Here is a 24,533-nt window from a genome sequence, read left to right as displayed (position 1 = left end):
ATTGATAAGATGTGTGAATTATGATCAGTAGGACATAATTACTCAAAGATATTCCCATCCTTGTAAGGTAGAGGGTGTAGCATGTGCCAATGTCCTGCAGTGTGAAGAACCATGGTACGTTAGAAACACTGTAAGAACTCTAACGTGGCTGCAGTGCTGAGAATGAGAGGGAGCATAGTGTGAAGTATGGCTGAAGACATTAGGTTGGGGATAGATAATAAAGAGCCAGCCCAGAAGTAAGTTAAGTGAGTTAGAAGTACCCTTACGCATTTCTGACATAGCACAGTAAGTAATTGACAACATGGGCTTTGGATTTGGACAGACTTGACTTTGAACATCCACTCAGTCACTTATTAGCTGTGTGAACTTTGGCAACCATCATTCCTAAAGTAAAGCTAATAGTAATGCCTTCCTTCCTCAGGTGGGAGCAGAAGTCTTTGGTCTCAATGTGCTAAGTCAGTGTAAAGTTTTGCTGCCCAATAAATCTCCAGATATAGCAAGGTCAGAAAAATACTCACAGGATTATGTTACTAACAATTATCTTTCAAAATATTATTTCCATAATGATTTATATATTTTATAATATCTAAGACCTGGGGCTAAGTTTTAGTAAAAGCTTACCCGATATTAAAGGGTTTATTTTACTTTTAGTTGGAATTCAGAGAGAGGGCTGAATTATTTGTGGCCCTAAAGGAAAAAGTACGTGATATGTATATATGGTACATATATGGTATATATTCATATTGTGTATATATATATACACACACACACATTTATAAAACAAACAAGTCTAAAATACCACTAAAAATGTGTAAAAAAGAACAACTTTTATTATTTGCAACGGATTGTATCACAGAATTTATGTCTAAAAGGACTGCACAGAATATATGAGGACAGAGATAAACAATTCAAATAAAAACCGCCTTTCAGGCTAAAAATAAAAACAGTCCTCTCTGGCAACCAAATGTGACTCCTATGTAATACTGTCTTAGAGTGAATAACCGTTATGTAACAGGGCTCTTCAAAGTGTGGTCTGGGCAATGGCTGCCAGAAGGTGAACTGTTTTTTTTTACAGATTTGTAACTAGATAAGCGGCTGGCACTAGAATGTAAATCAGCTACATCATTAAGCACAAAGTTTAGTTCAACTGATTTTTTTTTTAATTTCAAGACTTTTTCAACAAAGCGAGCAATGTGCTATATTCTGGCATAGCTCCTTACCTCATCAGAGACCACATTTCCAATATAAGATCAGTTATTGAGCAGCTAATGAGAAAATCAAATTTAATGGAGAGAATTGTACTACATACACTAAAGTAGATTCTAGATGACCTTCAAGTGTTATATGGCAATAAAGAGAGACGAGAGAGAGAGAGAGAGAGAGGGAGGAGAAGAAAATAGAAAACTACTAGACAAAAATATTTTCCTAATTGTAGAATGAGGAAGCACTTCCAATTGCAAAAAACTATAGAAAAAATAATGTGAGATTTGACTACTAAAAAACAGTCTCAGGTCAAAAACTTTAAAAGACAAGATTAAACTAAGAGATCTAGGAAGATCTTAACAATATATTTGATCAAAAAAGAATGTCCTTAACATCAGAAGAACTCCTGAAAAATTAACCTCTCTTAGCTTCAGTTTCCTCATCTGTAAAAAGATGATAATACTTAGTTCAAGACTTCTGTGAGATTGGATTAGATATGAATAAACTGTTTAGTACAATGTCTGATAATAAAAGAAGTCTTTTAAATTATTAGATAGTCTTTAGCAACCTAATATAAATATGATATTCTAAAACTTTAAAAATACTGTGTAATTGTGCAGTTGAGAGTTAACTCCGCAAGTTTGTGTGGTCCCAAACCTGCACATTCTAAACAAAGGTCTGGGACTTGCCTTGCTCTTCAGAGCTAACTCTAAGCCCTTGAAATATCCTGCCTAATAAAAAAGTATCTTTGTTTACTTGGGGGCCCTGGGACATGTCCAATAGTTAATACTAACAATGTGATTTATGGTGGGGGACTTAGAACAGCTTGACCCCTGTAGGGAATAGGTGGTCAGCCATGCCTACGTGACTAAATTCCACTAAAAACCCTGAGTACCAAGGTCCGGGTTAGCTTCTCCAGTTGGCAGTATAATGTGCGTGTTCTCAGACATTATTATTGAGAGAATTAAGCATTGTCTGTACAATTCCACTAGAAGAGGACAAGTGGCAGCTTGCACCAGGTGTCCCCTGGACCCTGCCCTATGTGCTTTTTTCATTTGCTGATTTTAATCTATATCCTTTTACTGTAATAAACTATCATTATGAGTAAAACAACTTGGCTGAATTTTATGAGTCCTTCTAGCAAATCGTTGAACCTGAGGGTGGTCTTGGGGACTCTCTCCCCACACACAGTAATGTAACCACAATTAATATATTAATAATAAATTACAGCTTGAAATCAAAGTATAATCTCTTACTTTAAGAAATTTTGTTCATAAAGATGATATAAGACATATAAAATATAGTGAATATGTGTATACATATGTATTCCCAAACCCTATCAAAGTTATGAACAATTTAATAAGGTATTTTATTTATAAAAATAAAGTTTTAGCCTTCATCACAGTAAATTAATAAAAGTCCTATCTGTATTTCATGAGTATAAAAACATTAAATACCAATAAAAACATTCTATTGTTGAAATTTTTGGTTATAAAAAAAATAATCACTCCCCTGACTTATCATTTAGAAAGAAAAATAATTTTGGAAAGGAATCATAAAATATTGGTATAAATCATTTATTTCCTCTTTCTTGCTATGGATTCTAACTTATACTTTTGTATATAATTACATATAAGATTTTTAATTGGTAATTTCTCTAAAGAAAATTTTAATATATTTTTGCAGACATTACTTAAGATTCTTTTGCAATAGTAAAAGAAGGATATTTTTGTTCACTTCAATTACTTAAATTCTCACCCCACAAGAGTCAGTTTTATTACTTGGTGGCCCATATTGACTTTCCCAGCTATACATGGAGTTGCTCTGGGAATTTCTAGAGATCAAATTCAAGGCAACAATCATAAATACACTCAAATCAATTTAGAATCATTTCATATGTAATTATAAATGTATTCTTGAATTGACAAGTTCAGATGAAGTCATTCTGCCTTTCTTAAACTGTGGGTTGAAAAATTAAATGATCCAGTTCTGCCTACAGGAAATATATTGAATATATTGGAAGAAATTGTAACCAAAAAAAGAAAGAAATCCAAAAAGAAAAAAAAAATAAGAATTAAGTAGCTTCACTTAAGTAGCTGAATCTTAATTATACCTCTAAGTAAAAGAGCTCTGCTGGTGTGTGTGTGTGTGTGTGTGTGTGTGTGTGTGTGTGTGTGTGTGTGTGTGTGTGTGTGTGTGCGCGCACACATGCACATAGAATCCATAAATATACTCATCTAACATCTATGAAAACTTTCCCTATGTGAGAAGCTATGTGTATATGAACATTGTTTTTTATTTCCTCTTCCTACATTTTTGTTTCATTGTGCTTTTTATCTTACACTGGATGATGATGATGTAATTTATATGGATGAACTTCCTGCTGTTTGTTCTTTATGAAGACACCATTACTCTCACTGCTACTGTCTCCCACTATCTAGCTGCAAGAAAAATTTTAGCCTCTACTTTTGAGACAAATATTGCTTACTGGTAAGGAGAATTTTTAGCAGCTAAGTAGTTCAACATATATCACATGTCCTGGTATTAATCCATCAAGCATTACACATACCTTTGGCACATCTCTATTGATTTTGGGTACAGCTCTATGAAAGTCAAATAAAATAATATTTTACTACCATTTTAGCCGTTCCAACCTGAGTTCCTGGTCATAAACCAATGTTTCTACTACATAAAGCTGAAGTGGGCTTTCCTTAAATTATACCATTTAGTTTTTTGTTTAAGTAGTCGTAGGTTCTTGACTGAGCCTTTGCATATTAATGAAGCAACTTGTACTGTGGTTGGTTCCTTTAATTACTGTTTTTCCTATGTTTTAGAATATAACACAGACTGAATAAATTAATTTAAAAGAAATTGCTTTTAAACTCTAAAATTTCTTGTTAAAGTGAACCCTCTAGTATTCAGGGTACTTGACAAAATTATTTAATGTCTGTTTCATTAAAAGATACTCAGCTTGTCTACCAAACTGTTAATGCATGGCTGAAGTAAAAATTTTAATTATTCAGAAACTTACATTTATAAAAATTGTATTTATGATTAATATGCACTGTCTTAAAATATTTTTAACAATAACTTTCTTGCCTCTAAACATTATTGTCAGCATTTTTCATTCAAATGATACATGTGGTTTTTCCTATTATGATTAAACTGAAACATCTTTAAATTATGAAAACTGTATTGGAATTAAGAATCTAAATCCTATGATTCCTGGTGTGAAATACTGAATGAGGTCATTGCATTGTATACTTTCCCTAAAGGATAATGATTTTAAAGTGTATTTATCTTTTCTTGTTTCTTTTTCAAATAACAAACTCATATATTCTAGAGCACTTGAATGACTACTGAAATCCTGCATGGGAGAAAATGAAAGTGTACCTACACATTTGAAAACAGTGACATCAAAAATCAATTCCTGCTGATAATATCCTATTTCTCGGACTAGGTTATGGGTACATGGGTACATTCAATTTTTAATCATAGGGCTGTATAATTATGACTTGATCATCTTCCTATACTTCAGTTTACTCTAATAAAAAGGGTTTTTTAAAACAAACACTGTTATGTCGTATATAAGTTTTTGTCTAAGTTTTCCTTTACCAGTCAAATTCCACTGCCAACACAAGTTTATGCAATTGTCTACAGAGTCCAGGTATATAATGAAAATGAAGTCAGCTGGGTGCACGATAGCAGAGTGCTGCCGCCTGTGATGAGCTGGGAAAGATGGGCCCAGACTCAAGGGTACAGACGCTACTCAACTCCAAGGAATGGCTGCCGTATGGGACTGTGAATCTAATGTTGCCAGATCTGGAAATTTGAATTTTTAAGTCAAATTTATACTTTTTAATGTTGGCAACTGATTCAATTTTTGAAACACTGCTGGCCAAACTAAATATGTCTTTGACCAAAGAGGTCTCCATAAAGATCACCTCCCTGAGTCAGACTTCAGTAAATGTGAGTTCAATTAAAACACTTTTCATCTGTACTGCTGACACTGCTAGCATGTAGAGAAGCCTACAGTCAAAATTAAGTCTGATTCCCTAACCCACACCATTCTACTATAGTGTATTTCCTGTAAATATGTGTCTATTTCTTATGTCATTTGAATCCCAAACCAACCTCATAACACAGACATTATCCTCATTTTATTGATGAGGAATCCAAGGTCCAAAGATAGCAGACAACTTAATGAAGAAATTCAGAACAGTATGACCTGAGTTATACAACTTGAGTTCAAATCCTTCCTCCATCATAGTATTTTTATAACTTTGGGAGGGTAAATTAACCTCTCTATACTTCAGTTTTCTCCCCTATAAGATGGGTACCCTTACAGTCTACCTGACAAGAACGCTGTGGGGATATATAAAGCATGTAGAAATATGCCTGGCACATAGTAAGTGCTATATAAGTGTTGCTACCACTAATTATTATTGCTATTTTTATTATCTGTAAAATGAAATCCCTGCTTTTTGTGAGTTTTAAGTGAAATCATTTATGTAAAGTGCTTACTTAGAATTATGCCTGAGACGTACTTAATGTTCATTGCACATGAATTGTGAGTCCAGTTTAATTCTCTTCCAGATGCATTGCTCCTAAACCGTACAGATTAATTCCTTTGCTCTGTAGTGGATAATAACAAACAGGTACTATTAGAAGCTGGAACTATTTCTACTTGTACATAGTGTTTTGCTTGGATGCTTGAATAATGCACAGTTGTGTAGTGTCATGATTATTGCAAGGTTTATATCATTTGGAAATATGAGTGAAATGAATCATGTGCCATGTAATGATTGTCCTGATGAGGATTTTAATGATGTAGTAAGATTTCATTCAGAGTATCAGGAATGGTTACAACATCCAGAAGACACTCTTCAAATTTAAATGATCTTCTCTGCCTCCTCGTTTACCTAATTTAAAAAACTTATGCTCAAAGCAAATAATGAAAAGATATGCATGTAATTCAATAATTCAAATTACAAAGGTACGTGCTAATATATTAGCATAGCCAGGATTTTTACTTACTTGTGGCCCATTTCATGAGCAATTGTAAATGCAAGGTTCAGGCCATTGTCTTCAGCAATAATACATTTTCTCTTTTCACTACACATTCCACTCAAGTAAGCTATACCTAGAAAACACAAACGTTAATTATCAAATGTCAGAATTAAAATGCAAATATTTATGCTTGGTATTAATAGAAGAAAAGAAAAATGATAGTTTTCCCCCTCAAATATGTCAATATTAAACTGTGATATCCAGCCCCTAAAAACCATTTCAGGAGAAAATGCATATGTATATGTCAGTCAATAAACTGTTAATATTCTTTTCAATTTTATATTTTAGATGAAATTATTTTATCAATTATACAGTTCTCAAAAGGCATACCATAAACATACATTTTATAAATACCACTTTTCATTGTCATGTAAGATAAAGTTACAACTTAGAAAATGTAAATGAAAAAGCAATGATTATTTAAATATTTTTCAATTCTTGAAACCTAGTTTCAAAGAAATACCCTAAAATAAACTATATTTATAAGATTCTTGAACTCACATTTATATTTTTAGTAATAAAATTTTGAAATTTTATTTTATGAAATACCATTTTAACTAATGTAACATAAAAACTATCTATGGTACTTGGAAAACTGAAAATATTTCCTTTGAAAATTTCTTAGCTAATAAGATGATCTGACCACGGAGTACATGATACTGAAATATTATTTAAGACAAAAATTTCAGCAACACATTTGATCTTTTGGTTTAAATTATTAGTAAAGATAATATCTGAAATCACTAATACTCTTTAGTCAAAGATTTATGTACTATTTTACTAATTCAGATATACTCCTGAATAAATATCATTTAATACAAGGAACTATAATCTTCCAAGAGTATGTTTTAATGTATCTTCAAGTAACAAAAGTTATGTTATAAAATAAAATTGTTATTTTTTGAATTAGTTGTATGTTCTCTAATTCTCATATCCTTATAAAATACATGTAAGCTCATTTTATGAAAAAATTAAAGTCAGGACAGGTAAAATGATTTGCAAAAGATCACATGACTACCAAAGATAAAGCCATTTACCAGCTAATTTTATTTTGCTTCTGATTACAATTTACAGCAGAGTTGCCCCTAATTAAAGGTGGTTAGCTGAATGCTTGTGACTTTTTTTCTCCAGAAACTTAAAGAATAATGGCAAGGAATAATTAAATTTAAATAAAACAATAAACCACCGTGCCAGGGTTTTGGAAAGAGAAGATTCATGAAGGAACACGGACTGATTTAGCGGAGCCACAGCCCACATGACAGGAGAGAAGGATTTTATGAGCCTGGCAGAAACCCAGAGAGGCTCAAGACTGAGGCACACAAGGTTTGAGGAGAGTCATTGCTGGAGGGTTGAAAATGGAGATTTCAACCTTAACTACTCTTTCAAACCTTCATGTTGAATGTCAAGGCCTGGTATCCACTGGCCTATCAGACAAATGAAGATATATTTGTTAAGCAAAATGTAGTATAAACAGGTTATTTAAAACATATAACTATAGGAAGAAACAGCCAAGAGATTAAAATACATATGTTACTTTCTCTAAGTAGTTAGAAATTAAAATAGATCTTATAGACATTTCAAATTCACAAATAGATGAATAACTTCTATATTAATGGATGGGTAGATGGATGGATGAATGGATGAATAGAGAGATGATAAGCCCTACTTCATTTGGCTTATTAAGGCGACTGAAATTATTCCAGGGTTAAATCAAGATAAAGTGGGAAGGAAAGATGAAGGTAGTAATAAACAGAAGGGAGAAGAAGAGAAAGAGGAGAAAAACATGTTCTTATCTAGTTTCATTAAATGATAAGTGAAATAAAAACTTTAAAAAATTCTTAAACGTAGTGTGAATTTTAGGAGTGCTAAATCTGGTACTTATTAAAACAACAAAAAATGGAAAACTAAGATTTAGGAGTAACTGAACTTGTGTCATAATTGAACCGAAGAAGGAAGGAAGAAAGAAGGAAGGGAGAGATGGAGGGTGAAAGAAAAGTATCTCCTCTTAAAAGGATATTAAAATTCTCTTGAGCATTTTAAGATTTTTAAAAAATATATAATTTGAGATTAAATGTTCTGCAAAACTTCTAAAGCAAGCTCAACTATAATTAGCATGCTGATGACCACTGTTTGGTACAAAATTTCCTTTAGAATGCCCATATATTTCACCACGTTTTTCACCACAACTAAAATAATTCCATTACCATATGCAGATTAAAATTTAGCCAATGTGGGTTGTCATCAAGTCATATATCCCTTTGCTACATGAACCAGTACACATCAAATTTAGTCACTTTAATAAGTGTTACATTTCTTCTCCCATACCCATTCAAATATACTGTTCCCAAATAAAAATAGTATTGTCACTTGTTTTAAATTCTTATATTTTCTATATTATTCCTTTTGTTGTATACTTACATATTTTTTCCATATTTTTCTGTAATGTTACTACATTGGCTAGGATTTTCAACATACTGTTGAAATATGTGGTATTGAGCTCCGTGTTTTCCCTGCTGACTTTAATAGGAATGTTTACAGGTTCACAATGGAGATGACTGCCATAAGGACTTTGAAAGATACAGCTTGTTAAGTTAAGGAACTTAGTTTCTAATATTCTTGTGTGTCTAAGTGGAAAAAGGAGGCAATGTTATATGATGCATGGGTCAAAGGTGGATGGCTATTGGAAATAGCAACCGAGAGAAATAGGTAAGAGAGCTGAGCTTTTGTAGATGGGGTATAAAGGAAGAACCCTAGGGTGTAAGAGGTGGCAGTAAAACTGAGAGTGAGAGAAGAGATAGACCTTGTAAAGGCTCTATGCTTGATAAGTAAAGCAAGGTCAGAGCTTGATACTTGGGAGAAATGAATACAGTGGTCAGGAGAATGGAGTCATCAATGAGGTAAAAGAACAGACACTTTCCAAAAAAAGTATTGGAGATAGATTTAGGATTTTTAGATTTCAGAGCTGAAATTCCATGACATGATTAGGTATTGCCATGAGAGTAAAGAAGGGCAGAGGTAGAGGCTGAGGTCAAAGAATAATTAAGTAGTGTTGGGTGGACTGATACCATGAACATGAAATTGCACATGATCACAAAGAACTTAGGTGGGAAAGGTGGCCAACATCCACAGGAAATGTGAGCGAGAATCAAGGAGATGGATCAGTCACAGTGACAGTGAGGGACATGATGGTAAAGCTCAAGCTTCAGCTTCAAATGCTGAGTTTTTATATGAGGGCAAGAGAGATTTTGATTTAGAAGCAACAGTGGGAAGCAAGAGGAATGCAGAAGGTGTACAACTTCAGTATCTTCCCAGCACCAGCCCTGTTGTACAGGGGAAGACAAAGAATGAACAGTGACCTCTCTGGGGGCCCTAAATTCTTCACCAGGTTATGGGAAATCAATGACTCCTGTGTGGTCATATAAAAACATATGGTGGTAAAAATGATAATTTATAATATACAAGACATATTTATACTGTAAAATATAAATTTATATAAAATAAAATTCAAAAATGATGAGTACATATTGACATAGAGGAACGATCACAACTAAGTGTTAAAAAATCCAAATCATGGGCTTCCCTGGTGGTGCAGTGGTTGAGAGTCTGCCTGCCGATGCAGGGGACACGGGTTCGTGTCCCGGTCCAGGAAGATCCCACATGCCCCTGAGTGGCTAGGCGCGTGAGTCATGGCCGCTGAGCCTGCGCATCCGGAGCCTGTGCTCCGCAACGGGAGAGGCCATGGCAGTGAGAGGCCCGCGTACCGCAATAAATAAATAAATAACTCCAAATCACCACATTTTCATAGGAAAATAAAAAGACCACATAAATATGCTAAATTGTTAACAGCAACAGTATTGTGTGAAGAGATTGTGGGTAACTTTTCTTCCTTTTTTCCCATTTTCCAAATTCATGTAAGTGTTTATAATAGTTTTATAGTAAGAAAATTAAAGACATAAATATGATAATCATGTTTATGAAATTTTAATAGTAATTAATACAATGTCTTATAGATCAGGGTGTAATTTAACAACCAAAAACGACCCTCTACTGCTACTCTTCTTTTACCGAAATGTAAAGTCAAAACCTTCAACTAAGTTTCTGATAAGTTTGAATTTCATTGTTCTTACATTTGGCACACCGAGGAGATTTTCTTTGACTTAAAAGTTATGGAGAATAATTGTAGCCATGACTAATTTAAATGACTTGCATTATTCTGTTTAAAAGCCCATGCTTTTCAGGTCCTTTCTAGAACCCACATGTTTCCTATTATAACAAGGGGTAGAGGTTAGGAGGGGAAAGGATTTAACACAGCTGTTATTTAAAGATAGCTATAATACAGATGCTTTTTAAAGCCCTCTTTTAATGTAGAAATTCTGAAAACACAAACAAAACCAAAACAACTTCTAATTTGTCATCTAAAAATGAATCAAGTCATGCACCAGGAGTCAAGAGAATCTCTCATCTGAAAACAAAACACACTATCCTGGACCTGATATGATACACCTCATCAAGATGATCAGAAACCTCTAAAACCCTACAGGATACATGTTACAATAACGGCCTAATCAGGACATCAGAGTTTTTTTTTTGTGGTATGCGGGCCTCTCACTGTTGTGGCCTTTCCCATTGCAGAGCACAGGCTCCGGACGCGCAGGCTCAGTGGCCATGGCTCACGGGTCCAGCCAATCCGCTGCATGTGGGATCTTCCCGGACCGGGGCACAAACCCACGTCCCCTGCATCGGCAGGCGGACTCTCAACCACTGCGCCACCAGGGAAGCCCACATCAGAGTTTTTAATGTGATCAAATGGGTGTATCCTACCAAAAGGAAGTCATCCAGCTCCCAAACTGCTGCCTTTAAACACTAGCTAGACCACCTCAGTTCAAAATCCTGGCTTTCCTGGCATAAAATACTGCATAATCCTAGGTAAGTTATTTATCTTATGATTGCACCCTATGAGGTAAGTTTTTACCTATGAGTCCTACTGTTTCTTGAGGCCCAATGTAACGTAGTGTGTGACAGGTCCCCAAGGTACAAAAATGAATACATGCTGAGTACTGCTTTCAGGAGCCTGAGCCACACAAACACGCATTTAAAAAATGTTCTGAGACATAAAGATGTACATAGGATATTATGGGAGAATAACTTACAAAAGACACTGAATAGGGGAAATCAAAGCAGGAAAGGCTTTTAGAGAGGGAAATAGCTTGGCGGTATCACTGAGTGGGCAGAGGTGAGCCAGGGAAAGGAAGTGGAAGTTGGGGGGTAGAATTCCTGAACAAAGGACTGATCAGGGAAAAGCGTAAAAAAAATGCTTATGAGCTGCTGTTACTGACAGAGGGATGCTTATGTTCCTTAAACGTGCAGGCCCTGTAGTACATCTCTGCATCAACACTGTATTTGGCACATTCTCAGTAAGGGATACTTTAAAGGAAATGCATAGAAAGACTAATATAAAATGTGATTGAATGCAGGGCCTTAAATAAAAAAATATAATTTAGAAGAATCAAATGTATTTCATCCACAAATTTGAAATAACATTTTATAATATTTTAATAATGATGCCCAGATAACGTAAAACCCACTTACACAATTACATTCAAATTGGGCCTTGAACATATTTTAAAACGATAACTTGCCTTACTAGTTTGCTAATTATCTGCCTCTGTTCCATTAAAAGACAAGATGATGATCTAAGACTATAAAAGTACAATTATATAAGTTATACATTTAATATCAGTATAGTTATAACGGTAATTAAAAATAGACTTCCAGATCCTTTTAAATGTTTAAGTAACCTATAACATTCTTAACAGTACAGTTTCTATGAATACTAAGAAACAAAGTGATTTTTTTTTTTTTTTTTTTTGTGGTACGTGGGCCTCTCACTGTTGTGGGCTCTCCCATTGCAGAGCACAGGCTCCAGACGCGCAGGCTCAGCAGCCATAGCTCATGGGCCTAGCCACTCCGCGGCATGTGGGATCTTCCCAGACCGGGGCACGAACCCGTGTCCCCTGCATCGGCAGGCAGACTCTCAACCACTGCACCACCAGGGAAGCCAAAAAAAGTGACTTCTAATGACGACAAAAACGGTATTAGTTTAATGAAAAGTATGGTGAAACTCTGTGGTGAAATAAGGCAGAATATTGTTTAGACATTAAAATATTGTTTTTATGTTCTCATGTCATGTAGAATGAGACTCCTTTTCTGAAAAACACATAGAGATGCCAAATAATATGTAATATACAAATTTTTGAATGTATAGCTAAGTTTGTAGTAAAAACAATTCTCAGGTACAGGAATAAAGCTTAAAAAAATTCAAGTCTGGAGTGATAAGATCATGAGTTAATGCTGTCAGAGCCTGGGTATCATATAAGATACAAGTCTCATTAAATAATGGGCGTGGTTTCAAAATATCTGCAGTGACAGGTATTAGTGAGTAAGGAACTGAGATTCATACACAAATCAGAAAGCCTGGAATAGCTGCTGTTAATGACTTTCAAACATACTTGAAAATAACTTTAAAAATCCATATGCAGGAAAGCAGCAAGGAACTCTGGCTCAAAATAAATTCTGGGTATGCTAGAAAAGACTTGATAAACAAATCAAAACTCCAAGCCACCATCATGCATAGGTGTGAAGCCACAAGAATACTAAACCATGAATGTAATGTACCAATTGATCCTACAATTTGGGGATCATACAAGGATTAGGGATTTCCTTGTCAGTTAAGTAAAAATAAATGAAATATCACTATGATATCATCTCAGAAAACATAAAATTCCCACAGGAAAGCTGACTTAAGATGAGCTCACAAATAAAAATTACAAACCAAGTAAAGAAAGTACTGAGAATACAAGTACTTGTTCACTCCCAGTGTGTAGACCATGTTTTGCATAGTACAGTGATAATAAATTTTGAGGTGTACCAACATGCATTTCTCCTTTGTATTTCCATGGCTCACAGGCCCAGCTGCTCCATGGCATGTGGGATCTTCCCGGACTGGGGCACGAACCCGTGTCCCCTGCATCGGCAGGTGGACTCTCAACCACTGCACCACCAGGGAAACTCTAACATGTCTCTTAATCGCTGATAGAACAACCATAAAAAAAATTCACTAAGGAGATAACAGATCAGAACAATAAATTAGCAAGTCTGTCTTAACTGACCTAATAGAACATTGCACCTGACAACAAAATTCACATTCTTTTTAAGTGTATATGGTACTTTTATAAAAATTGACCATTTACTGAGTATTGGAGAAAAAAAACTCAATGAATTTCAAAAGTGGAAATATTCCAAAGTATGTTCACTGGCTACAATGTAAATAATAAAGGACTAAAAAGATAACCAGAAAAGCCCAAACTGTCTAGACATGAAACGATACACTTCTAAGTAGTCCACAAGAGAAAGAAATTATAATGGAAATTAGAAAATACAATTTCCATTATAATGGAAATTAGAAAATACTTTAAACTGAGTTTAAAATACTTTAAACTCAAAAATGTGTGAGCTGAAATGACAGTGCTTAGGAAAATTCATAGTGTATATCAGAAAAAAGAGACTGAAAATCAATGGTTAAAATTCTTCCCAGAAGATGGGAAAAGAAGAGGGCATTAAAGCTTAAAAAAAATAGAAGGAAATAATAAAGAGGAAAATCAACGAACAATAAAACAAATGTAAGAGAAAATTGGCAAAAATTGATACATACCTAATAAACTGATTAAGAATAAAAGAGAGACAAGTACAAACCACCAGCACCAAAAGTGAATAAGGAAATGTCTCTACAATTCCTAAAGACATCAAGGTAATATATAAAATGGTATGCTAATAAATTTTACAATTTATCAAAGTTGTCACAAGAAGAAACACAAAATCTAAAATTTCCTATAATAATCTCCTTTATTGACTGCACTCCAGCTACACTGGCTTTTTTTGCAGTGGAGGGAGGTCATCAAATGAGTCAAGCATGTTTCCACCTCAAGACCTCTTCACTGGCTTTTCACTTGTCTGGAACATTCTCTAGCTAGATCTCTCTTCAGAACTTCCTCAAATTTTTTAAAATATTGTAACCAAGGAGGACCCTATGGAGCCTTTCTGGGAGAGACCCCTACCCCCATGTCCTTTGCCTGCCTCTTGTCTGTAGAAAACCTATAGTCTCCCAGACCTCCCCTGAGTTACAAAAGCCTGGTTTAAGAATTGATAATGGATAAATTAGGAGTTTGGGATTAACTTATACCAAAGAAAAAAAAATTAATGATTGGAAGGATGTGAACATGTAGTAAGCAAAGTAGCAGTTGGATCAGGAGAGCTGTAACAACTTAAACAGTAAGTCAGCCATACAGCAGTCACAGAATTTTTAGTTCCTCCCTGAAGTATACAGATGACAGTATCTGATACACATTCCTGAGTTGTTTTACATATACTAAAGCCCCCACCAAATGGAAGAAGTTAACTGCATGATAACCATGAGCACGTAGCCCCCAGTCCAGCTGGAGCCTGAGGATTCATAATGTTAACCCCTGTGACACCACTCTATTACCTCACCATCAACCAATCAGAGAACTGTACACAAGCTGATCACATCCCCCGCAACTCTTCTCCCTCACCTTGCCTTTAAAAATGCTTCCCTGCAACCCATCAGAGAGTTTGAGTTTTTTGAGCCTTCGCTGCTCTGAACATCTTGTCTGGCAGCTAAATACAATTAACGCTGCACTTTCTTCACCACAACCTGGCGTCAGTATATTGGCTTTACTGCACACAGGCGAATGGACCCAAGCTTGGTTCCATAACAATATCACTTTTTTCAGTAAGGCATTTCTTGATCACCAAATTATAATTATAAAGATCCTTATCCCCACCCTGGCATTCCTCGATTCTCTCTTACTTAGATGTACTATTTTTTTCTGTTTCATTTTCATTTCATTTTTTTATGCCTCATTTCATTTTTATTTTTTTAATATATCAATTAATCTAATTATTTACTATGGCTATTGACCATCTCTCCTTTAGAATGTAAGCACCACAAGGGCAGGAAAGTACTGAGAAATCAAGTACTTGTTCACTCCCAATGTGTAGACCATGTTTTGTATAGTACAGTGATAATAAATTTTGAGGTGTACCAACATGCATTTCTCTTTTGTATTTCCACATAGGTGATGTCTTCCTAGTCATCTAAAGGCTTTGCTTTGATGGCAGGTGGGAGGGGATAAGGATTAGTGGTATTCTTTTGGAACTCTGGCAGATGCGGATTGGGAAACAACAGGCCAATACAGGGTGGCTCAAATAGAGAATAAAGGAAAATACTGTGTGACTAGGTGGAGATAAGGACTGAGCTATCATTCCTGAGCCTACTTTGACTCTCGCTGCCAAGGAGGCCAGAGGGGTGGATGGTTTAACATAGGGGACCTATAGATGACATAGCGGAAGTTCAGCAATATCTTCAGCAGCAGTACGAGATGGAAGGGTAGGGCTGGGGTGGGTGGGAAGATAAAGAGTGGGTGAAGAGAGCTGGAAAGAAAGGCTACAGAGCCCTGAGATGAATATTCTTTTGTTGAACGCACCAGCTACATTCCTGGGAGCAAAGTCCAGCAGTGTGCTCTGCTGCCATGTAGGCTAAGGAATTCACTGCAAAGACGCAGAGACCTAAGGTCTCAGAGGGCAGAGAAAGAATGGTGGTTTCTGATCTATAGCCCAACACCCAGGCTACTTGGAGAGAATCAAATGAGAGGCTGGGGGATTATGTGAAAACAACAAAAACAAAAATAAGGTAGATGAATAAAGTAATTTAAATAGAAAAAAATATTGACAAGTTTACATTTTCACTGTCTTGGAATCAAATGAAGTAGGAACTTCACGTGAAAGATTTAATACATTGCAAGAAGCTAGATGCAACATTTTCTTTGCTTAATTTAGTATAACTTTTGACCTTGTTATGTGTATTGAGACCAAATTAACTACAGATGGGAATACACATGTTAAAAAAATTTGTATTATATTTTTAATGGGTTTCTGAAGGAAAATAAAACAGTAAATAATCACTCATTTTATTACCCAAAGGTGCAAAGGAGGTATCTAAGAAAAGTGCACTTAGTGTACCAGATAGTGTATATACACCACTTGAAATCTTTGGCAAGCTTTTATATGAAAAATTAATACGGCGCAGGAAGAAGATGAAAGATGATTCAGGTAAATGTTTAGGAAAAGTAGTGAAAGAAGGGGAGTCCAGAGGGAGAGTGGCATGTAGGGTGAGCAGCAGTGGTCAATTCCTAACTTCTGCCCTTTTGAGAGATAAAGAGGACTTCATGGTTAAGGACATATCCAAAAGAGATTTTGTTGGTGCTTTTGTTGTTTTTACCCTTCCTTAAGGTTTATAATAAACCACACCACTAAGCTAACCCACCTTATTCCCACATTAGGGTAATGAGAAGGACTACTTTTGTATGCAAGGCAGAACAACTGAGAAAATTTATGCCTGCAGGCTAGTTTTGTGCTCCTGCTATTGTATTCTAGATTTATTCTACTTCACGTCCACTTTTCATCTCTCTTCAGAAAATTTAAGGGCGGGTTATTGGATGGCTTTAGAAGTTACACTCTTAAACCCTCAGAGAGTTTAAATGAAGCCAGACTCCAATGTACATTATTGTGGTTTTGATATATCATTAATATATCATTAATAATATATACCATCCGAAATTCTTAATTTAGATTTCAGTGAAACTCTGAAAATGTAAATCTAGTGGTGCATTCAAAAAGCCATATGTGGTAGATTACACATCTAACCCTTGTAAATCAGTAATGAGAACTTTACTGTGCAGTCGACCACAAACAAGGCTGGAAACTGGTCTTCTCATTGCTATGTTAATTTTAAAAATGATAAATCAGAGTTCTTAGGCTTTATATATAACTTTGCTCATGAGCAAAAAAAACTAGGTTTAATGATTTCATCTGCCTTGGAGATTAAAAAACTGTCATGACTTTAAAAAATAGGTAAGATGAAACACAGTTAAAGATTTTTGTGAAGTAAGTTTACGGATACAGCTGGAAAAATTTAAAGTGTTCTGATTGCATATAAATCATGAATTTTGGCTAACGCATTTTTATAATGTTATAACGTAATCATATCCTGAAGGCATTAATCAGGGACAATTAAAACTAAAAATATCATGCTACTAAAAAGCTGTATAAATTGCTTTTTTAGTATACTAGTAAAATCATTGACAGCATGCCTTTATGTATGACTACAAACCAACTCAAACTTCGAAACAGTTTGACACATTTTTTTCACCTTGCCAAATTTTAATCATTTTGTTACTGTTCATAACCTCCTTTCTACTCAGTATAATCAGTGTTTTTCATTCAAGTGAAGGAAATAAATAATTCTATAAACTGGAGAAATCTAAAGAATATAATTATAATTACAACACAATTACAAATACCTGATATTCTTAAATCTCAACTACCAATATTTAAAATATTAAGCTTAATATAGTGCTTTGACATAATCCTTCAAATAAAACATATGTGTACTTAGGGACAAGTGGTTCCAACTCTAGATGCCATTTTTAAGATCACTTTTTTTTAGGTCTATACACTGAGGCAGTTGACAGTAAATAAGATGGTGAAAATTTTTCTCAAAAACGATTTTGTGTTTTCTAAAATCTTGATTGAAATTCAATAATAAATTTTTCATGACCTGTTTTCTGTATTAAGTATACATAAAAAAGGCAAAATGCAAAGGATAAAATCTTAAAAATTGAGGCTCTATGTCAAATACTCTAGGGTTTGAGTCCAAGTCTCGAATTTTAGCTTTGTGATCATGGGAAAGTTAGTTCTGTTTTCTAAGCCTCAGTTTTCCCAACAGTAAAATTGAGAAATCAGTCATTTTTCTTAGGAATGCTTATTAATTTAGATAACATATTTTAAGCATATGATGGCCTATCTGAAACATGTTAACCATTAAACTTAGCTTTCTTATTTGTAAAATGAGGTAACAATCCCTTATGATAGAGAACTCTTGAAAGGTTAAAGGAGGTGACATAATAAAAAAATCTACGGCACAGAATAGATGCTTAACAAGTATTAAGGGTTCACTGACAATACTGTATAAGTGTATAGTGAGCACAAGCTGTATTTCCAGATGCTTATAGTGAGAACAACTCTTAAAAACTACAAGGAGGACCTCAGGGAGTTTTCTAAATTAAGATGGTTTTTGTTTCCCAAAGTTACACTCAGAATATTTTAACATTCATACAGTGTTTAATAGCACCATTAAAATACTTTCTAATATAAACAATATTCTAATTAAATTGAAGCTTTAACAGTAAAGGATCTTAAGAAAAATATCTTAAGAATAACCACTTTTCATAATAATTCCTTAAGAATTATGTATCCCAGTCTTATCCCTACAACATGTCTTGCCAAAACAGAAATATTAAGTGTCTGATTTATGTTCTGGCCAGTGTCTAATAAGATATACACTAGTAGCCAAGAGCCAAAACAAGATAAGCTCAGCCTTGCTTTTATTATAAACCAAGGAAAGGTATGATTTTCCTATCAAGAATTCATTTCTATTCAGAAGTACATAGACTGAGCACCTGGGATGCTCAGTCACTATACTAGATGCTGAGGACACAGACAAGTATTGAGGAAGATCTTTGACCACAAAGAGATTAGAAGGGGAGGGAGTGAATGGAATGCAAGTTATAAGAAAAGTATACTGAAGTCCGCCAGGTTCATGCATGGTAAAGTGAGAGATGATCCGGGAAGTCAAAAGTGTAAATTAATCAGGGTTCTGATGAATGGGTAGAGTCTGAACAGCGATAAAGGGAGGAAGAACAACAAAGAAATAGCCTTCTATTTAAATCCTAATACAATACATTTGAACACATTAAGATCTGCAAAAATTACCAGCCTTTAAAGAAGCTCTTTTGGTTATAAATTAGTTTTTCCTCATCTGAGAATGCCCTTATTTCACCTCCAACTTCACTGACAATCCTTTCTTTCAGTATTTCAAAAAGGTGTGCTATCCTTCTGGCTTTTATGGTTTGCCATGAGAAATCTGCTGTTGTTAGAATCACTGTTCCCCTAAAAATAACAGGTTGTTTTTCCATGTCATTTTTTTCTTTGTCTTTAGCTCTCGGTTTTGATTATGATATCTCTGGCTTCAAGTATTTCTTGTTTGGAGTTTACTTGCCTTCTTGAATCTGCAGATTTAAATCTTTTGCCAAATTTGAGAAGTCTTCAGTCATATTTCTTCTCTCCTTTTGTTGACTTCTGGAACCCATGACAACTGCTTTGATTTTTCCCACAGATCCCTGAGACTCTGTTCATATTTTTCCCAATCTTCTTTTCTCTGTGGTGTTCCTATTACATACTTTCTTCTGATCTATCGTTAAGTTCACTGACTTTTTCCTCTGTCATCTCTATTCTATTCAGTATATCCAGAGAAATTTTTATTTTGGTTATTCTTTCCTTAATTCTAATATTTACATTTAGGTTTTCTCTATATATTCTATTTATTTCCTGAAACTTTCTATCCTTCCATTCATTTCAGGAATGCCTGCACTTACTAGTTGGAATATCTTTATAATTGATATTTTGGTCTTTGTCAGATAATTCCAAAATCTTTGCCATTTCAGAGTGGGAATCTGTTGAGTGTATTTTCCCATGCAAATTGAGATGTTCTTATGTCTTTACAGAGGGTGTAATTTTGGATTGTATCCTAGACATTTTGAAGAATATATTAGAACACTCTCAGTCTTACTTAAATCCTACAAAGAATGCTGATTCTTTCTTTTTTTTTTTTTTTAGCATAAAATCAACCTAGTTGGGTTCAGGATGTACGTTCCAAACTTTCAAAGCTTCTATGAGCTTTCAGTTTCATTGTCAAATTTTCACTGTCAATTTTCAAATTGATATTCAAATCGATCCTATGTGTTTGTCACCAAGGGACCAGTCTGGGACCGAGGTAGCTCAATGGCTTAGTAGCTCATTTCTCAAAGAAATTTTAGGGTCATATTCAAACATACACAACTTGGAGTTGAGCAAAGGAGTTGATAAACAATTTTATGGGGTTACTTTCCCTAGCTCCTCCCTCTCCATTATCTCTCTGGTACCTTCCATGTCCCTGGGGTTCTCATTTCAGTCCTGCTTCCAGGAAGTTTGGGCTCTAGTTATCTCACTAAGCCGTGTACTTTTTATGACTGTATCTGCTTCTAGGTCTGAGTAATAGGAGGACAGAGACAAAAAGCAATGGGGTTTACCTTGCCCTTTTGGAATAAAAGCTCTGCAGATCAGAGAGGAAGGTTCACCTCAGATTTTTATGACTCCTACTGCTTCCACTGTTGTCCCCACTGCCACTATCACAGGATTGCTTGGTAGACAGGCCAGGAGAGAATGTAGAAACTTTTCTTAAAGGGGAGATTTCCCCTGCTTTCTCTAAGCATTAAGGGACCTTTCTCTTCCTTGATTTAAACTAGAGGTATTCCCTAGAGCTTCTCTATACATGCCCTAATAAGCACTTTCAAGTTTGGGCTATGCTGAGTCCAGAAAAGAGAGAGAAAAATAATAAACTCACTGCTGGTTTGGTGGTACTTCAAATTCTTGTCTTCTTCCCAATCTGCATGCTACTATTTACTTTTTAAAATCCTCAAATAGCTGTTCCATTCTCCCATGTTTAATAGCTGCATTAAATGAAAGAGAAGGGTGGAGTGTGTTTACTCCAGTATACCTTAAACTAGATAGTACCTTAAAGTACTAGATAGTACTTTAAACAGAGAGTTTCTTCTCTGCAAAAAACAAACAAACAAAAAAACCCAGTAAAAACCAGCATTGTGTAATTTAAAGATAATTACCAATGGAATTTTTACAATGCAAATGAAGCATCTCAATAATCACAATATTTTCTAGGGTCATTACCATTCCAACCACTTAAACACCAGAACTGGGGAGACTATGGCAAATGCAAAGTGACAACTTTGCTGCATCACTAGATTATTTAAGTATTAAAGACGTAAAGCTTTGTAATATCTGGAAAAGCACTTTCTTCTGTATGAGTTTATACAGTTTCTGCATTTTTGCCATGTAATAATTGATAATACTTTATATACCGTAACAGAAGTGACCTACTAACCATTTGCATTAAAATAACACAGGTTACCTTAATATTATTACATACTAATAACTAAACAAAAAGAAAAAAATGATGTATAAGGTATCAATTTTCTTCAATACTCTTATGCCTGGGGCATCCATTTTATGCTTTTGTCCAAGCATAATTACTAATGATGCCCCCTTTAACTTTTCAAAGTGTCTTAGTGTGAATTATTACCAATAGATGAAATTACACATTACCGATAGATGAAATTACAGGCCTTTATATTGCAAAGCTAGAGTCATGCCCCAGCCCAGTCTGACTGCCTTGGGTTTTCTTATTTTCTTCACTGGAGGCCCGAAGATTGGTGCATTTTCTTATATTCCAAGCTGGTACCACCCAATTTACCTCCTTTGATGCCAGTTTTCCCCACCCCTTTTTTCCTGCTCCACAGGGCAAGTGTTCAGATCCATATCATATTAGTGTGCTTTTGTTCATCACTAATGAGACAAGGGAAAAGAAATATTACATGTGGAGAACTTGCAAAGATTATAGGAATGTAGTAAATCCTTACAAAATCCTCTTGAAATCCTATCACTTTTCTACTATCCCATCGGGTATGATAAGTGAAAATCTCTTTGAATCTCTCCCTTAACTTCTATCCTTTAACAAACATTTTCTTTTTTCTTATTCTGATTTCCCAGAGGGCCATAAACTGTACTTTCATCTAAGATGGCCTCATTTTCTTTCAGTTTATAAATCCCCAACTGATGTATAATAATATGCATCCTTTAGTCTGAATGTAGTAGTTTCCTATTGCTGCATAACAAATTACTTAAGTAATGCAGTGACTGAAAGTAACCCCCATTTATTACTGCACAGTTCTACAGGTCAGAAGTCTGGGATGGCTTAACTCTGTTGAGGGTCTCACAAGGCTAAAATCAAGATGTCATCCAGGCTGGACTCTTACCTAAAGGCTCTGGGGAAGTACTGGCTTCCAAACACATTGAGGTTGCTGGCACAATTCAGTTCCTTGCCTCTGTTTTTTGAAGGGAGACAGTTAAGGTTAGATCTCCATATCTCAAGTTTAACTGAGGGACTGTAATTACATCTGCAAAATCCCTTCCAGCAGAGCAGTACCTAGATTAGTGATTGACTGAATAACCAGGGTACAGGAATCTTAGGAGTGTCATCTTTAGTATTCTGTCTACCACACTGAATATATTCCATTCGCATTTCTGAGAACATCTACATTAAAAACTGAGCAGCACTTCATGAAAACCTATCTCACACAAATATGATGACTTGTGGGTACCCAAACCTGGCACTCGTTTATATAAAATTATTTACATTTAATGCTGATGCATTCGTTAAGATATTTGATAATCTCTAAATTATATGTCCCACTAGACTGAATGGGTAAGAACCCCCAATATCATCCCTAATAAATGTATCTGAACTCCCCTTGAAGACTTAATTACAGTACCAATTCATTTAGAAAGATATTTATAATAAAGGTTAACTTCATTGTTTGCTTAGCCCAAAGAATTACAAGTTTCAAAATATTGAACATTAAACTAATTCGATTTTTTTGGTAGAAAAAATATAGTTCTAACCAAAAGGGTATTAAAGTAGAGAGATGATCTCAGTAATTTCTTTAAGTATATTCAGTCTCTGAAATTCTCTGTTCTTTAGGTACCACAATGCAAGAGAAAATGCCATGACTGCTGTTTAATGAAAATTAAGCTACTTGACAGAAATTGGCTTGACCCCTTCTCCCTATCCAATAAAAATGGTTACTTCTGCTAAAATGTGGTTTGGAGAACATACTGATGTTTGGAAAGGGAAGTGTCTGGAGATTCTCACATGTACAGTGTTAACATAAAAGGGTTATTTAAGTATGTTTTAGTCTCTGAACATATTTCTTATTTGGCAGTTGCTTCATAGGTGGCCTGTATGCCTGTTTGACAACTTGCATGTACAGAAAATCAGAATTATTCAGAAGTGCACAGAAGAATAAACCATCATCCCAACCTGATGAAAGACAGAAGGCTTATTAATAATAATGAAGCAATAGAACGTAGGGAGAGTTAAAGCATCCCTGAATTGGAAATCTGGTGGTAAAGAATGCACAGCTTCTCCTATCAACATGTATTAAAAAATATTCATAGCTGGAAACTCATACTGATCCAACACGTACCTTTGCCAGCTCTAAGTATCTACCAATTTTCTATACTATAAAGTCCTTAAAAGGTTTCATGAAACACACACACACGTGAACAACGACTATCACCACTGATTATCAATCACTGCCAGGTTACGGCAGAATTTCACAGAGTGTTCTGCAGAATCCTGGGCTTCCATAACACCTCTTCAGTGGGTCTCCTAAGATCTTTTCAAGAGACTCACAGAGTCAAAACTGTCAACATTCACACTGATGGTGCAAAAGCAATGGGAGGTAAAACTGCCTTCACTGTCAGTCATTTTATTTTTCACTGATATTCACTCCCAGGGGGAAAATGGCAATTTCACTTTTATATATCCTAGATGAAGCAGTAATATGTATTAATTTTATTAAATCTGAACTCCTGAGTATATGTATTTTTTAATATTTTATGTAACAGAAAGGAAGCATGGATAAAGCATTTCTGCCACAGACTAAAATAACATGTTGTCCCTAAGAAAAGTACTGTGAGATTGTTTGAGTTCTGAGCTGAACTCCTTGTGCTTTTTGTTGAACATCATTTTTACTTGAAAGAATGTCTGACAGACAAACAAAGGTTATTCAGATTTGCGAATGTGGCTGACACCCAAAAATGAACAAAGTGAATCGGTCACTCCAAGGAAACCAACTGATGGTAGGTTTTGTTTATTTTTTGCCAATAATAAAATTCAAGCTTTCAACTAAAATTAGAATATTGGGAAAATTTTATCTGCTACTGTACACTTGGAAGCTTCCCAAAACTTCAGGAATTTTTCTGATGAGACAGATGGTGATACTGACGAATATGATATATATATATATATATTGTATAGTGAAATGTGTCAACATATAGAAGATCTGCCTAATACAGTGAACCCATATTTTCCCACTGAGCAATCAATGATTCTCTAAAATGCTATCCATAGTTAAAACATCTACTTAAAGTGTGAGATACACCAACAG

General features: G+C 35.0%; 1 protein-coding gene across 1 annotated transcript in view; it reads right to left on the bottom strand.

Moving 5' to 3' along the window:
- Window positions 1–24,533, bottom strand: part of ADAMTS19 (ADAM metallopeptidase with thrombospondin type 1 motif 19) — a 280,962-nt gene that overhangs the window by 148,998 nt on the left and 107,431 nt on the right. The window contains exon 8 of the mRNA XM_070045097.1: window positions 6,241–6,346. Within this exon, the coding sequence (XP_069901198.1) occupies window positions 6,241–6,346 (106 nt within the window). The remainder of the gene's footprint in view (window positions 1–6,240; window positions 6,347–24,533) is intronic.

This window comes from Globicephala melas, chromosome 3 (genome assembly GCF_963455315.2).
Source record: "Globicephala melas chromosome 3, mGloMel1.2, whole genome shotgun sequence".
Lineage (NCBI taxonomy): Eukaryota > Metazoa > Chordata > Mammalia > Artiodactyla > Delphinidae > Globicephala > Globicephala melas.
Note: the sequence above shows the minus strand (reverse complement) of the source record. Positions and strands in the feature narration are given on the sequence as shown.